Here is a 15423-nt window from a genome sequence, read left to right on the forward strand (position 1 = left end):
CTATATGATCAAGCATTCCATGAAATCAGAAGTGCAAAAGAAGAAAGAAGAAGATGAAGACATTTGTATTTTATGTAATTGCATTTAATTTTTATATCTTTGGTCTATAATAATGCATGCATCTGTATAATGTCTATGGATGCTCAGAATAACTGTAGATAGACCCTAGGGACCAGCACATCTCACCAAAAACCTTTTTCTAAATAGACTAAAATCATACAAAGTTTTTAGAATAGATTTAGGGTCAAAATCGGGGCTAAAACGAAGTTTATGAAAACTTTCGGTCGATCGACACCGGATTTTTTCGGTGTCTTCAAAAAGGACCTAGAAATGACCTTAGGACACTCACTTATGCATACCCATACTTAGTCATTTGAAATAGGGTGATTGTTGGCTCGAATAGGACCAAAATGCACAAAATGTGCACATTCGGTCGACCGAACTACCATGCACAAAATGCCCTAATTGATCGAACCCGGACCAGGTCAACTAATTGACCACAATCCGATTGACCGAATTCTTGTAGTTCAAATGGCCTTGGTCGACCGAACCCTTCTAAAGTCAACATTTTGACTTCCTGGTCGACCAAGAGAAAAATGTACTCCAACGCTCTAGTCGACCGAAAGTCCTCGGGAGATGCCCCAATGGTCTAGTCGACTGAACCATCTAGTTCAAATCTTCCCGGTCGACCGAACCTTGCAAAATGGAAAATCGCCCTTCGGACATACATGTCCGGTCGACTGAACGAACAGTTCATTTTTGGCTTGGTCAACCGAACCTATCCTGGTCAACCAGTGCTCTCAAGTTGGAATTTTTTAAAAGGTTTAAAACGTCATTAAAACTTAATTAAACTTTTTCAAAATACAGAGCGTGTCCCCAACAATCATATTTTTCACAAACTCTATAAATACCCCCTCATTACTCCAAATTAGCAACTCGGATTAATTCTAAATTTCTCTCTAATCCTTTGTTAATCAAAGTTCCCCCAACTTGTCTTTATTGCAAAAATTTCTTCTTTGGGGCAAAATATTTTGTTCGAATCTCTCCAACTCTCTTTCACTTGTTTTATCTCAAAATCACTTTCAAAGAGAGTATTTTATTTTGGGCTTTATATTTGTACTTACATGCATATACTCTCACTTGTTACTTACTTTTTGAAAATCAATCTTTGAGAGTATTGCTTGCATTTCTCCCGGATTATTTCCTTGATAAATATTCTTTGGGAGAAAATTTATTTATTGCACAATCATTTTATTGAGCTTAACTCTTAGATTTTCCAAGTATTTCTCACTTGCAAAAATCTTTGTTGGAGAACATCATACACATTTTTCATAAACATTCTAGCCGTGCAAAAAATCATTGAAAGAGAAAAACCCTAGGTTCTCCTATATTATTATTATTATTGGAATATCTTTTTGGAGAAAACCTTTTATTAGGGTTTAAATGTAGTTAAGCACCCTTACTCCCTTGAGCATTATTTCATATCATTTGAGTGCATACTTTTATGAGTTTAAGCATGTACATCTATGCTTGTAAAGCATATTTTATGTACAAAATGATTTTATTGTAATGGTTGGGTTCAGCTCGTTAATTGGACTGGGGAGTCTCAGCCCCGTAAATGAGACCGGTTCAATTCAGCTCGGAATTGAACTGGGGAGTCTCAGCCTTGCAAGTGAGACTAGTTTGGCTTAACCTAATAATTGAGTTTGGGTTTTCCTTGTCTTATAAGGTGAGGATGTAAAAGGCTTTTGCTCCGCCCGGTTAAGTGAGCAGGTATAGTGGAATCCTTGGGGGTAAGCCCAAGGAGGGGATGTAGGCTAGTTTGGCCGAACCTCGATAACAAATCTGGTGTCGCTCTTTCTATCTTATTTAAATTCTTACTCTTTAATTTCAGCATGTATATGAATGTTTATTTAATGTCAAAATTATTCTTATGCACACATTTCACTACAAAAAATAAGGTTATTAGTGACGATTTTGAATTAGTCGCTATATCTGTCGTTACTAATACTTATTAGTAACGAATTTTTCAACTGTCACTAATAATAGAGTATTAGTGACGCATTAAAACTGTCACTAAAAACTCTAAGTCCGTCACTATAAATTCTACACCGGCTCGATAAAAAATTGTCACTAAAGCTATAGTATTAGTGATGGTTGTAAATTCATCTCTAATGCTGTACTATTAGTGACAATTTGAAAATCGTCACTATTGCTCACAGGCAACTATTAATGACGGTTTTCAAACCGTCACTAATACTCTAAAACCATCACTAATACTATATTATTAGTGACAGTTTGAAAACCTTCACTAAAACTAGGGGTGAGCAAACGGTCGGTTCGGCCAAATTCGGGTAATTAACCGAATTAACTGAAAAATTCGGTTAAATAATGCTGTTAACCGAACCGACCGAATTACTAAATCACACCGAACCAAACCCGACCGAATTACCAATTCGGGTAATTCGGTTAACCGATTTTAACCGAATTTATTCAATTATACATTAAATAAAAATTTCATAACTAATTTATTTTAATAATTGTGTTAATGCATTTACTCTATCACATAGGCTTATTTATTTTGAGGTGCAATAAATTTTATTTATTTATTTATTCTAGGTCTTCGCAAATCAAGTGGAAATAAAAAAAAAGGTGATGTTTTTGTTATTATTGAAACATTGAAAATAAAAAAATGAAAAAAATTTCACTGAAAAAATTTATTGTCGGCGTCGTCATCCCCTTCGACGACAACATTAATTTCCATAAGGTATATCCATGTTCATAATAAAAAACAATTATATTCATAATTTATACTTAAAATTTAATTAATTAATAATTCGGTTAATCGGTTAACCGAATTATTTTTGGTTGTTAACCGAACCGAAATCGATTAACCGAATTTTTGTAAAATCCCAACCGAACCCACTAAACCAAGTTTTTTACCCGAACCGAACCAACCAATTTTGGTCTGTTAATTCGGTTTTCACCGAATTATGCTCACCCCTAACTAAAACTCTTTAAAAAAAGGCAATTATTAGTGACGGTTTTGAAACCTTCACTAATACTTAAATTAGAAATTGTCACTAATAATTTTAAAGTAATTTTTTTTCAATTATTAATTCCTATAAAAATCTGTATTTACATTTTCGTATACGTAACATTAAACCATAATTGCTAAAAAATTCATAAATTATTCAAAATTCAAATTCAAATTCAAATTTAAATAAAATACAAATATATTATACAAATTCAAATTCAAATTCAAATATATTATACAAATTCAAATTTAAATACAAATACTATATACAAATTCAAATTCAAATACATTATCCTTCCCTTGCTCCCTCGATCTCTGCCACAAAAACATCACAAAGCCAACAATCACAGCCACTGAGGTCATCACGATCACCACCGCCTAGTCGGACTCCATCGACACCCACAGCGCTGCCTAGATTGACCTAAATATATTTTAATATATTTTAAATAAATAAAATATAATTTAATTTAAAATTTTTTTGAACAAAATTCTTATTTCATTGAAGAAGACAATGGAACTTTAGTGTCGAGGATGGATCCACCATGACGGTGATGCAAGCTTCGACAGTACTGAGAGACCATGGCTACATGGGCACATATTGTGCACGAATTCAACTGAATTTTTGCTGATCTTCTTCTACCAGAATTGTGCTACAAATTCTAAATCTTTCAATCATTAAAAGAATTAATCAATGATATACTTCATTGAACTTCAAGTTAAATTCCATATTGTTATTTACTTTGAAGTATATAGCTCTGAATTGTTATATTAATTAGCTCTTGTAGGAGCAAATTCTTTGTACACAAATATTTGATTTGTATCTTGAAGATTGATGATTCCAAGGGTTGTTTGGATCGTTGGATAAGTAAGGGGATATTGCTTAGAGAGGCGGGCTCTAACCTAATTGAAGGAGTGATCGAACGAGGGTACATCATTTGGAGAGGTGGGCTCTAGCCTACTGAAGGAGTGTGTAAACGGTATTGTTCCACCCGCCAAAGGAACTGAGTTTAGTAATCTTTTGGTGGTTTTCCAAAGGCAAGGACGTAGGCTGGGTATAAGCCGAACCTTGTAAAAATCCCAGTCTCACTCTCTCTTTTCCTTACTCTTTATTTTCAGCAAATTTAAATTGCATAGATGGTTTAATTGGTAATCATACAAACTACGTAATTTAGAAGTTAAATAAACTCAAGGTTCAATTTTGATTTGGGATTGCAGAAACCGAAAGGGAGTACATTTGTTGATCAAACTTTTGCGGAAACCTCATAAGGAAGTACGTTGGTCGGTTAACACCCAAAGAAAAATTAACCAAGAGGTTATTTAAATTATGAGTTGTTTGGGATTTGAGTTGTGGATTGCATTGAAGAAACCATTTCATATATACAGGGCGCTTGATTCAAATTTATATACCCAGGGCTGACAACAAAAGCTAAAAGTTGAAACTAATATATTGATTAAATTGTGGTTGAATGGTTTAAAGTTTGATATTGATTGGAATGTGTTTATATTTCAAAGAGTGCTGAATCTTGTAAGCTTTCATCAATCTAAATAGTGCTGTAGTTAACTTATACTTGACAAATTAATTGATTGTTTGATTGAACCTTGTTTTGGTCATTTGTGTTATAGTTGTGGATTGAATTTTGTTTTTAAATATTTATTGTGTATTTGATAAAACAACAAGAAAACAAGAATTCATTAAAAAGACTTACAAGAGGTTAAGGATTCTTGAAAAGAATTAAAAGAAATTTTAAAACCCAATTCACCCCCCCCCTCTTGGAACTACACCTTGCTTTTCAATTGGTACCAGAGAGGGGTTATAACAAATCTTAATTAGTAGCTAAAAAAAGATCCTAATGGCTCACTTAGGCATAGCTCCCTTTGGAGAGGGTCAATCCTCAACCCAGCTACCCATCTTTTGTGGTTTGAACTATACTTTTTGGAAAAAGAGAATATAAATATATCTTCAAACTATGAATTGGAAAGCACGGGAGGTTGTCATGGAAGGTGGCCAAATTCCCTTTAAAATAGTAGATGGAAAACAAATTCCTAAAGAGAAAAATGATATGACTGATATAGACTATAAAATGCTGCAAGTAAATTCTAGTGCCATGAATGCCTTATATTGTCCTTTAGATGCCAATGAATTTAATATAGTAATGGCTTGCAAATTAGCTAAGGAAATATGGGACAATCTAGAAGTCATTTACGAAGGCACTATAGATGTTAGGGATAATAGGATTGATATGAGTACAAGTAGTTCGGAATATGAATCAAGTGACCAAGAGGTTGGTTATACTTGCTTTATGGCTTGGGACAATGAGGAAAGCTCCTCATCCAAATCCTTAAATAATTCTTGTTGTGATTCATCAAATGAATCCAATGATGAGTACATGCCACCTTATGAAGAACTTCAAAATGATTTATTCAAAGTCCATAAGATGCTAATCAAGGTAACTAAACACAATACTTCATTGAAAAATAAGAATGAAGGTATAATGAAAGAATTAGAATCCCTTAGAACTGCTGAAGGAGAAAAGGATTCAAGAATCAAGAAAATAGAAAGTAAGAATGAAGCTATAACAAAAGAGTTAGAATCTAAAAATCTTGCTGAAAATGAAAAGGATTTGAAAATCAAAGAATTAGAAAGCAAGAATGAAAAAAAATGATAGAAGACCTTCGATCTCTATCCTCTATAGAATATAAGAAAGACATATATTTCTGAATTAGAAGATAAGATAAGAAAACTATCTCAAGAATTAGAAAAATCACTAAAGAAGGTTGACGACAAGAAAGAGATAGAGATAAATGATCTCAAAAATCAAATTGAAGATAAAGAAAAGATCATTTATAACTTCACAAAAAGAAAGGCAAACTTTGGCAAAATGATAGGCTCACAAAGGATGACCTTAAATAAAGAAGGTATTGGATTTTAATGGGGTTGAGAATAAAAAGAAAAAGAATCTTTACATGGGTTATTTTTTGAAAATATCCAAAAATTTTACTAGCACATCCTCTAATGCCTACACTAATACCATATGCTATCAATGTAAGAAAAAGGGACATAAAGTTTGAATGTCCATTTAAGAGGAAAGGTGTGAAAACTAAACAAGTTTGGAGAATTAAGGAAACATCCTTTATTAAACCAACCGGACCCAAGAAAGTATGGGTTCCAAGATGAAAGACTAGTTCATAAATAAAAAACTCCATGGATTAAGTCATTCTCCTTTAAAAATTGAGAAAGTAACTTAATTCATGATCAACAAATGAACTAGTTGAAATAGAAAAACTTAAAGATGAGTTTAAGAGCTTATTATAACAAATTCAAAATGACATTGTTGGCCCAAATCATAAGATGATTTTTTACAGAGTTTAACTTAAGAAAAATATTAAGAAATATCAAATTGAGCTTATTACATAAGTGCCTTGATTAAGAAAAAGATATTTGAGAATGAAAGCATATATGCTGCATGCTTACATGCCTATATGCTATGCTATATACTGCATGTGTATGACTTGACTTATATTGATAATTTATGGCTCACTATGTTGAAAATTTGAGCATAAGATTATTGAGCAAAAGCATGAATTTTGATATGAGATTAATTTTATACCATGCATGCTATTGATGAATCACATGGATATACTTACTGCTCTTTATATTGATATCTATGAGCTATGAAAGATATAATAGTTATATTGGTATCCATGAGCTATGCATGATGTGATAATAACTTTGATATCTATAAAATATTTTGGTATCCATGAATATTTTAATTGATATCAAAATTTAAAAGCTCACTTGGTATCACAATCTAAAAGTTTAATTTGTTTTTGAGCATGACAAAGTATGATTATATCTATGAGCATGGTATGATATTGATGATATTAGCATGATATTGATATTTGATACATGATGCGAATCAATGTTTTAAAACATGATATGATAAAAGTATAATTGGTAACAAAACTAAATGTATTAAATTCAGGGGGAGTGTTATGACCTGTTGCTTATATTATGATCGTTTCCCTATTAATCAATCGGTATCACGAATTAATAAAATTTTAAATTGATATCATAAATTTAAATTTTAAATTAGTATCATAAGATCAACAATTGGTATCTTGAATATTGTGAAAGGGAAAAATTTGTTAGTAAAGATGTTACAACTCATATACATGATTATTAAAACACACTACAAATGCTATATTGAAAAATAATAAATTGAGTGTGCACATATGTTTGATATGCATGTTTGATGATATGCTCAAAATGTGATGTTATTTGAACTCAATCATTTTTTTTCCCCCCTTTTTGATTGATGTCAAGAGAGGGAGAAATTTGAAGCAAAAATTGAGCATGATATTGCAAAAATTGAGCATGAACATATATCAAAAGGAGGAGAAGGATTTGATATTGTTTCATAAACATGAACTTGAATGAAGTGATGAGCATGATTGTAAAAGAGTTTTTGAAATTGATATTGATCTTGCAAATATTGTTAAGATAATGCTTATTGAAAGGGAGAGTCTTTTTAAGGCTCACTTCAATTTTTGCTTCTTGTTTGTCATCATAGAAAAGGGGGAGATTGCCCCCACAAGGCTTAATATCCTGTTTTGATGCTAACAAACAAGTAGAACTTAACATGTTTTGTTTAAGTGATGTATTTTTAGGACTCAATGATGAATGCAAGGTTAAAGAATTCATGAAAACTTATATTTCAAAGAAGGATGATCAAAATGAAGCTTAAAGCATTGATTCAAAAATGAATTTAAAGATAAAACTTGAAGATCATGAGAGCATGAGGATTAAATAGAACTTTATGAATGCTCAAAGAAAGATGAAACAAGTATAAAAGCCTCAAAGAATTCAAGAATTTAAAATTCAAAAGAGTTTAGGAAATTTCATGTAAGTACTTCAAAGAATTTTAATATGGACGCATGAAACTCTTAGGTTAATTTATTAGACCTAGATGACTTTTAACATATGTGGAAAATATTTTTTTATAAGGTCAAAAATTGTTTCAAAAAGGTTACAATCATTTTTGGAATGAAAAGTACCAAAAATAGGATTTCTCAATTATTGTCAATTTTTCTAGATCCGCATTGATGTACATTTTTCTCCATAAAAAAATCTTTATTTTAAAATGTGTTCAACATTAAAGTTTTAGGATTTTCTCTTAGCTTTCATTTGACACCAAGAACATCAACTTTGGAGTTATACATAAAACGTTATGACAAAAGGACCGAAGGGTGCTCGAAGCTGACAGCATGACAAACGACTGTCAAGTACTTGACAGACGACTGTCTGTGCATTTTGAGACCCCTGTCCATGTTCAGACAGGTGACTAGCACCTTGCCATCCCTTTAATTTAACTAGACATCTGACTGCCAAAAATGGACAGTCAACTGTCACGCGGTTGTTTTAAAATTTTCATAACGGTCAATTTTTTTAAATGAGGTTGCTTGGAGCTCAAACTTTGTGAAAACTTGGGGAATACTCCAAGTCACTTGGGGAACAAGTTAAATACTTGTCTACATCTATAAATAAGTCTCAAAGATCATTGAATTAATTAACTAAGAATCAAGAATCAAATTCAGCACTCAATACTCACTCAATTGTTCTCATCACTTAAAGGCTCTCAAGCTCACATATTATGCACGAATTCAACTGAGTTTTTGCTGATCTTCTTCCACCAGAATTGTGCTACAAATTCTAAATCTTTCAATCATTAAAAGAATTAATTGATGATATACTTCATTGAGCTTCAAGTTAAATTTCATATTGTTATTTACTTTGAAGTATATAGTTCTGAATTGTTATATTAATTAGCTCTTGTAAGGGCAAATTCTTTGTACACAAATATTTGATTTGTATCTTGTAGATTGACGATTCCAAGGGTTGTTTGGATCATTAGCTAAGGAAGGCTATATTTTTTAGAGAGGCAAGCTCTAACCTAATTGAAGGAGTGACCGAACGAGGGTACATCGTTTCGAGAGGCGGACTCTAGCCTACTGAAGGTGTGTGTAAACGGTATTGGTCCGCCTAGAAAAGGAACTGAATTTAGTAATCCTTTGGTGGTTTGCCAAAGGCGAGAACGTAGGTTGGATATAAGCTGAACCTTATAAAAATCCCGATCTCACTCTCTTTTTCCCTTACTCTTTATTTTTAGCAAATTTAAATTGCGTGAATGGTTTAATTGGTAATCATATAAACTACGTAATTTAGAAGTTAAATAAACTCAAGGTTCAATTTTGATTCGGGATTGCGAAAACCGAAAGGAAGTACATTGGTTGATCAAACTTTTGCGGAAACCTAAAAAAGAAGTACGTTAGTTGGTTAACACCCAAAGAAAAATTAACCAAGATGTTATTTAAATTCTGACTTGTTTGGGATTTGAGTTGTGGATTGCATTGAAAAACCATTTCGTATATACAGGGCTTGATTCAAATTCATATACCCAGGGTTGACAACAAAAGCTGAAAGTTGAAACTAATATATTGATTAAATTGTGGTTGAATGATTTAAAGTTTGATATTGAATGGAATGTGTTTATATTTCAAAAAGTGCTGAATCTTGTAAGCTTTCATCAATCTAAATAGTGCTGCAGTTAACTTATACTTGGCAAATCAATTGGTTGTTTGATTGAACCTTGTTTTTGTCATTTGTGTTGTAGTTGTGGATTGAATTTTGTTTTTAATTATTTATTGTGTATTTGATAAAACAACAAGAAAACAAGAATTCATTAAAAAAGCTTAAAAGAGGTTAAGGATTCTTGAAGAGAATTAAAAGAAATTTTAAAACCCAATTCACCCCCCCCCCTCTTGGGACTACACCTTGCTTTTGAGCTTGATCCTCTTTTGAGCTTGATCCTCATCACTTATAGTTATGTCTATGTTTTCAAGATCCAAGATTATCTTGTGAAACTCATCAAGATGATCATCGACAGACATACCTGGAGCCATTTTGAAGGTGTAGAGCTGTGTTTTCTTGTACAGTCGAGTGGCCAAGGACTTTGTCATGTACATGCTTTCAAGCTTGAGCCAAAGTGCTGCTACTAACTTCTCTTTAGCCACTTCTCTTAGTACTTTATCACCAAGAGAAAGTATGATGGCACTGTGAGCCTTTTGCAATATCTCAGACTTCTCCTTGTCATAAAAAGAACTAGTACTTTTCACCAAGACAAGCATCCTGAAGACCCTGTTGCACCAACAAAGCTCGCAATTTCAGCCCCCACAAACCAAAGTCATTTTTCCCCATAAACTTCTCTACATCAAATTTGGATGTCCCCATTGTGATTAAGCTTTGATACCAATTGTTAGAAACTCAGTTCTTTTATGTAAAACTAGAACTGATGTCAAATTGACAGAAATGAATCAACAAAGAAAGAGAACTAATTGTTTGAAAGAGTTAAAAGAAGAAAACACAAACTTACGTGGTTCAACCAGTGTGGCCTACATCCACGGTGAGAACCAGGTGGAAGAACTTTTTATTGATGAATCTCTTGAGATTACAAGCATACCACCTCACAGTCACAACTTCTCTATAGTTTCAAGAACTTTGCGTTTGGTGTTTTCAACTTCCAATCTCTCTCCCTGATCTTTCTATTGCAAGGAAAAAGAATTATATATATTCACTTTAACAAACAACCAACATTATATGCAATACACATCTCCTAACTAACCCAAAAAGTTCAACAGAAATTTGTCACCCGTCACTTGCAACTAATTGATGACTTGTCATCTCAGATCTAGCCTATAACTGTCAACCGCAAGTTATTTGTTTAGTCACACGTGTGTTAAAATGATTGGCACTTATCATTACAATTATAAAGGACACATTAATCAAATAAAATTACTAAGCACAAGTCTTAATCAATTTAATATAAAAATTAAAATCATTTTAGTCAACAGTATAAGCAATTTCACTCTTTAAAAGAAGAGGAGGAAGCTTACCTCGACTTAAGCTAGGGCTGTCTAAACTCTGAAGTGACTAAGTACAGCAATGTTAAAGCCATGGGCGAATTTTCAACGCAAGCCCAGTGGGCCAGGGGCGCCATGATTGGTTAGCATCATAGACCAATCGTAAACCACTCATTCTTTGCGGTTTTTTGCTTCATGATTTTTTAGTTTCACATTAATTGTCCTTGAACGCAAAAATATCTCTCTGGATTTCTCTTTGGACTGCATCTCTCTCTCTGTCCGCCATTGAAGAGTTTCCAAAACTTGGAGTGAGAGAGAAAGAGAGATAGAGTCTTAGAGATGGTTGGGAGTATGAGGATATTGTTTTGGGGGCTGTGGGTATTGGGTTGGTGGGTGGGTGGTGTGAGGAGTGGAGCGAACAAAGGAACATGGGAACATTCAGAGAGACTGAAGCAGAGGATTTACAGGATAAACGGAGAAGGCCCATTCTTGGGTGTTGTGGTGCCTAATGCATTTGAGATGAACCCTCTTCTTCATTCTCCAAGCTTTGTTGCTCATCCCAACTCCCCTTTTTTGGATTTCTCAGGTATATATATAATTATGAACTAAGAAGTCATAAAAATTAAAAGGTTTTGTGATTGTCATTTGTTTTATGACAATGATATACCTTTTTGTCTGGTCTTCAAAAGGTCTCACTCAACATCTTTTCAAAAAAAAAAAAATTTATCCCAACCATCAAATTCTTATATTTTGACTATAATATTCTTAAGAATAAGTATTTTGCAAACTAAACTTAATTTAGTCTCTCTCTCTCTCTCTCTCTATATATATATATATATATATTTATATTGATCCATTGATATGCATGTTGTTTGTATGTGAAAGAACTGAGATAACTTTTTAACTTAAACAAAAGAGGATTTCTCTATGCAAAAACAGAAAATTTTAATCTGTGAAAGATAATGTGTTTTTCTCCAACCAAAAAGAAGAGAGGGCTCAGATGGATTTTTATTCTTTGTTTTTTTTTTAAAATACATATATTTACTAACGTACATATTTAATTGTATTGTTCTTCAGAATCTTAATACTTTTATGCTTCCTTTTGCTTGCCCGGGTTAACAGTACAAAAGAAAAATTTAGGATCTTATGCAGATAATAACATACATTAGTAAAATACCAAATGAATTTCCAGCTGTTCTACAGTATATAAATGTAATATTATCCTTTAAATACATATTTTTCACCTTTTGTTTTTGGGATTCGGCAGGGCGAAGATTTCGAATAGGAAGCGTGGGAAATGAAAAAGTTATTGTTGTGATGACGGGACTCAGCATGGTAAATTCTCCATGCCCTTCACTCCATAGTCGATAGTAAGTGATTGGATACAAGCAGTACTGATTTTTTTCCTTTTCAACAATGTTAATTTCTTCGTGCAGCTTAATGCAGGCATAGCCACTCAGCTGCTGCTAAGCCTTTTCATAATTAAAGGAGTTGTGCACTTTGGGATTGCAGGAAATGCAAATCCTAATCTCCAAATTGGAGATGTCACTATCCCTCAGTTTTGGGCTCATTCAGGCCTCTGGAATTGGCAGGTATTACTGCTACTTCATTGCAAATACCCTTTCCTATGAAATAGTTGCTTTCACGTAGATACCCACCTCTACTGATATGTGAAGCGAAAGAAGTTAAAAGGGAAGAAACCAAAGGGCTAGAAACTTTATTTGGTGTTGAGAGTTTGGAGTTCGGAACTTGGATTTGTATAAAATGCAATATATGCTCCCAAACACAGCCTTATTTCTGTTGCCTACGGCTAGTTTTATGATTATAATATCTGGCTGACTGGTGTTTGTCATGTAGTAATTTTTGGTTCCTTGAATTGAAATTTGAGTAGAGGTATGGAGATGGGCCTGCTGATGCGCTAGCTTTGGAATCAAATGGAGACTACACGAGGAGAATTGGTTACCTTAAAATTTCCAACTACAACAATGAGACAAGAAATGGCAATTCCTCAGACAATTTTCTGAACAGTATTTGGTACCAACCAGAAGAAATATTTCCAGTGAATGGAACCCCTGAAGTCAGGCAGCACGCCTTCTGGGTACCGGTCGACAAGCACTACTTCGCATTGTCGACAAAACTTCTTGTAATATATATCTCCACCCTACCATTTTCCCTGGATTCTTTTCTTTTTTCCTCCCAAACACATGCCTTGTTGGAACAAGTTTTTCACGACGATTCCTGGAATTCATTTTCCCTTGTGCAGGGTATGAGGTTCGAGAGATGTGTAAATTCTACTTGTTTGCCAAGAGAACCGGTGGTGGAGAGGGTCACAAGGGGCGTTAGCGCGGGCGTTTATGTCGACAACCGAGCGTATAGAGAATTCTTAAATGCTAAATTTAATGCGAGTCCTGTTGACATGGAGAGCGCTGCGGTTGCTCTAGTATGTCACCAGCAAAGCATGCCTTTTATTGCATTTAGGTCTCTTTCCGATTTAGCAGGTGGGGGTTCTTCCGAGTCAAATGAAGCATCCATCTTTGCTACTTTGGCAGCTCAGAACGCGGTTGATGCCGTCCTTAAATTTATCTCCTTATTGTCTTCATGATTACAAGTATTCTATCTATATATATATATATCTATATAAGGCGCCTTGGAGCCTCAACGATAGCTGAAGAGTTGTAGTCTTGCTCTTAATTTTATATAAAGAGACTAAATAGTCTATATCTTATTTCGAATAACTTTTTTCTCTTATTTGGAAGTAATTGATATTACACATTCATTGGTAATCCAAGTTTTTGCTTTTCTGTATTATTATTATTATTATTGTTAGTGTTATTATATTTATTATGGGGGACAATTAATATCTTAATTATGGCTACAAATATGGCAAACCGAGTCAAGCTTTCTCTTGTTCACTAAAATTTTAATCAAATTCAAGCTGAATTTTAGACCGACAATTAATATAATAGCTCAAGCTTACACGTCATGCAAATGAAAACCCTTATCTAGTTAAGTTATTGAGATTCTCACTAATAGTTTGATTTTTTTGGAATCTCTCATTTTGAAAAAAGTATTGTTAGACAAAAAAGTGAAAGGGGCTCTTATTAATACTATTTTAAAGTTTTTTTCCCCCTCCGAACTAACCTATTGGTCTTGAACATTAGTCTTATCATTAAATGAAGGTTATGAAGTTTAAGTTAAATAATCTTATGTAAAAATAGTCTGTACTTTTAACCTACTATAGTCTATGAAGCTAATTCAACCCTTCTCAAACTAATCCATAAATGGTCATAACTCAAGCCTATTAAACGAATCCAAATTGAGCCTAATCAAGCCACCCATGAGTCAAAGCGAGTCAAACTCATTCATGTTCTAGCTCGACTCATTAAACGACCATGCCCACGACCATGCTTGTGGTTTCGCCCTTGACCACGAGATGTATTCATATTCACTTTAGGGAATGGGGTCGAACTAGTTAGACAAGTTTGGTGATTTTTTCATCAAAAACTCGTTATTTTCTTCAGTAACAAAAAAATATAATATAAGTTCAGAAAATTTAATAAATTTCCTCTCCTTGTATTGCTGTTGCAGGAGTAAATTAGTGGGATGGAAAGTAGTAAAAGTTTTTCCTATCATGTCTTCATTAGTAATATTTTCACCAAATAATTTTTGTTTCGAGTTAATCTTATGCAGAGTTGAGTTATATTCACTGAGTATTTTAAAGTCTTGCAACCTCAGGTGTAACCATTCATATCGAGATTTTGGTAAAATTACAATTTCTTGGTGGTTGAATCTATCCTTTAAATTTTTCGATATGATAAGTGGGTTTTTAATAGTGAGGTATTTAGTCTTTAATTCTTTATTTAAATAATAATAGAGGAAGATCATAACTTTTGTGCAATCCTGCAGGGACGCGGCATTTCCATCTAAAATAGTGTTTTCTAAGTTCATTGCATTTAAATAGATATCAACATCAAAAATCCATGATAAATAATTGTTGCCTTTGATGTCAAGAGGAACAAATTCAACTTGAGTTAAGTTTGACATTTGAATAAATTAACAATAATAAAGCAATTTAGAAGGTAAAATGTAAAAACTGAAATTAGACTAAGATAATAATATAATATTATTTCCACCCTTCCGAGGTACTTAAATATGTTTTTTTAGGAACATTATATTGTTTTTCTCAATTTGTATTCTTCACAAGTATGATTCTACCTTATCTGGGGGATAAATGTTTCACCTCTTCAGGAGGTCAATTTTAACATCTCTTCAGGAGGTTAAAAAATGTAGTAATACAAAAATTTCCTCTGATACCAACTGTAGTAACCCAAATTTTATACAGCGGAAGACCTCAAATATATTTATACCAGAGTACTAAAAACCTCATTATAACAACAATATCTCCAATATTACATTTAATACATCCTTAGAAATTCTAAAATAGACACAAATAACAAATTTAATATTTA

The 15423-nt window shown here is 33.1% G+C and overlaps 1 protein-coding gene across 1 annotated transcript; it reads left to right on the top strand.

The window, feature by feature from the left end:
- Window positions 1-10995: 10995 nt before the first annotated feature.
- Window positions 10996-13740, top strand: LOC131157626 (bark storage protein A). The gene is made up of 5 exons (XM_058111925.1): window positions 10996-11540; window positions 12222-12289; window positions 12391-12546; window positions 12846-13097; window positions 13218-13740. Exons 1-5 carry the CDS (start codon window positions 11294-11296, stop codon window positions 13554-13556), a joined length of 1062 nt encoding a protein of 353 aa, XP_057967908.1. The 5' UTR covers window positions 10996-11293; the 3' UTR covers window positions 13557-13740.
- The last annotated feature ends 1683 nt before the right edge of the window (window positions 13741-15423 follow it).

This window comes from Malania oleifera, chromosome 6, assembly GCF_029873635.1.
Source record: "Malania oleifera isolate guangnan ecotype guangnan chromosome 6, ASM2987363v1, whole genome shotgun sequence".
NCBI lineage: Eukaryota > Viridiplantae > Streptophyta > Magnoliopsida > Santalales > Ximeniaceae > Malania > Malania oleifera.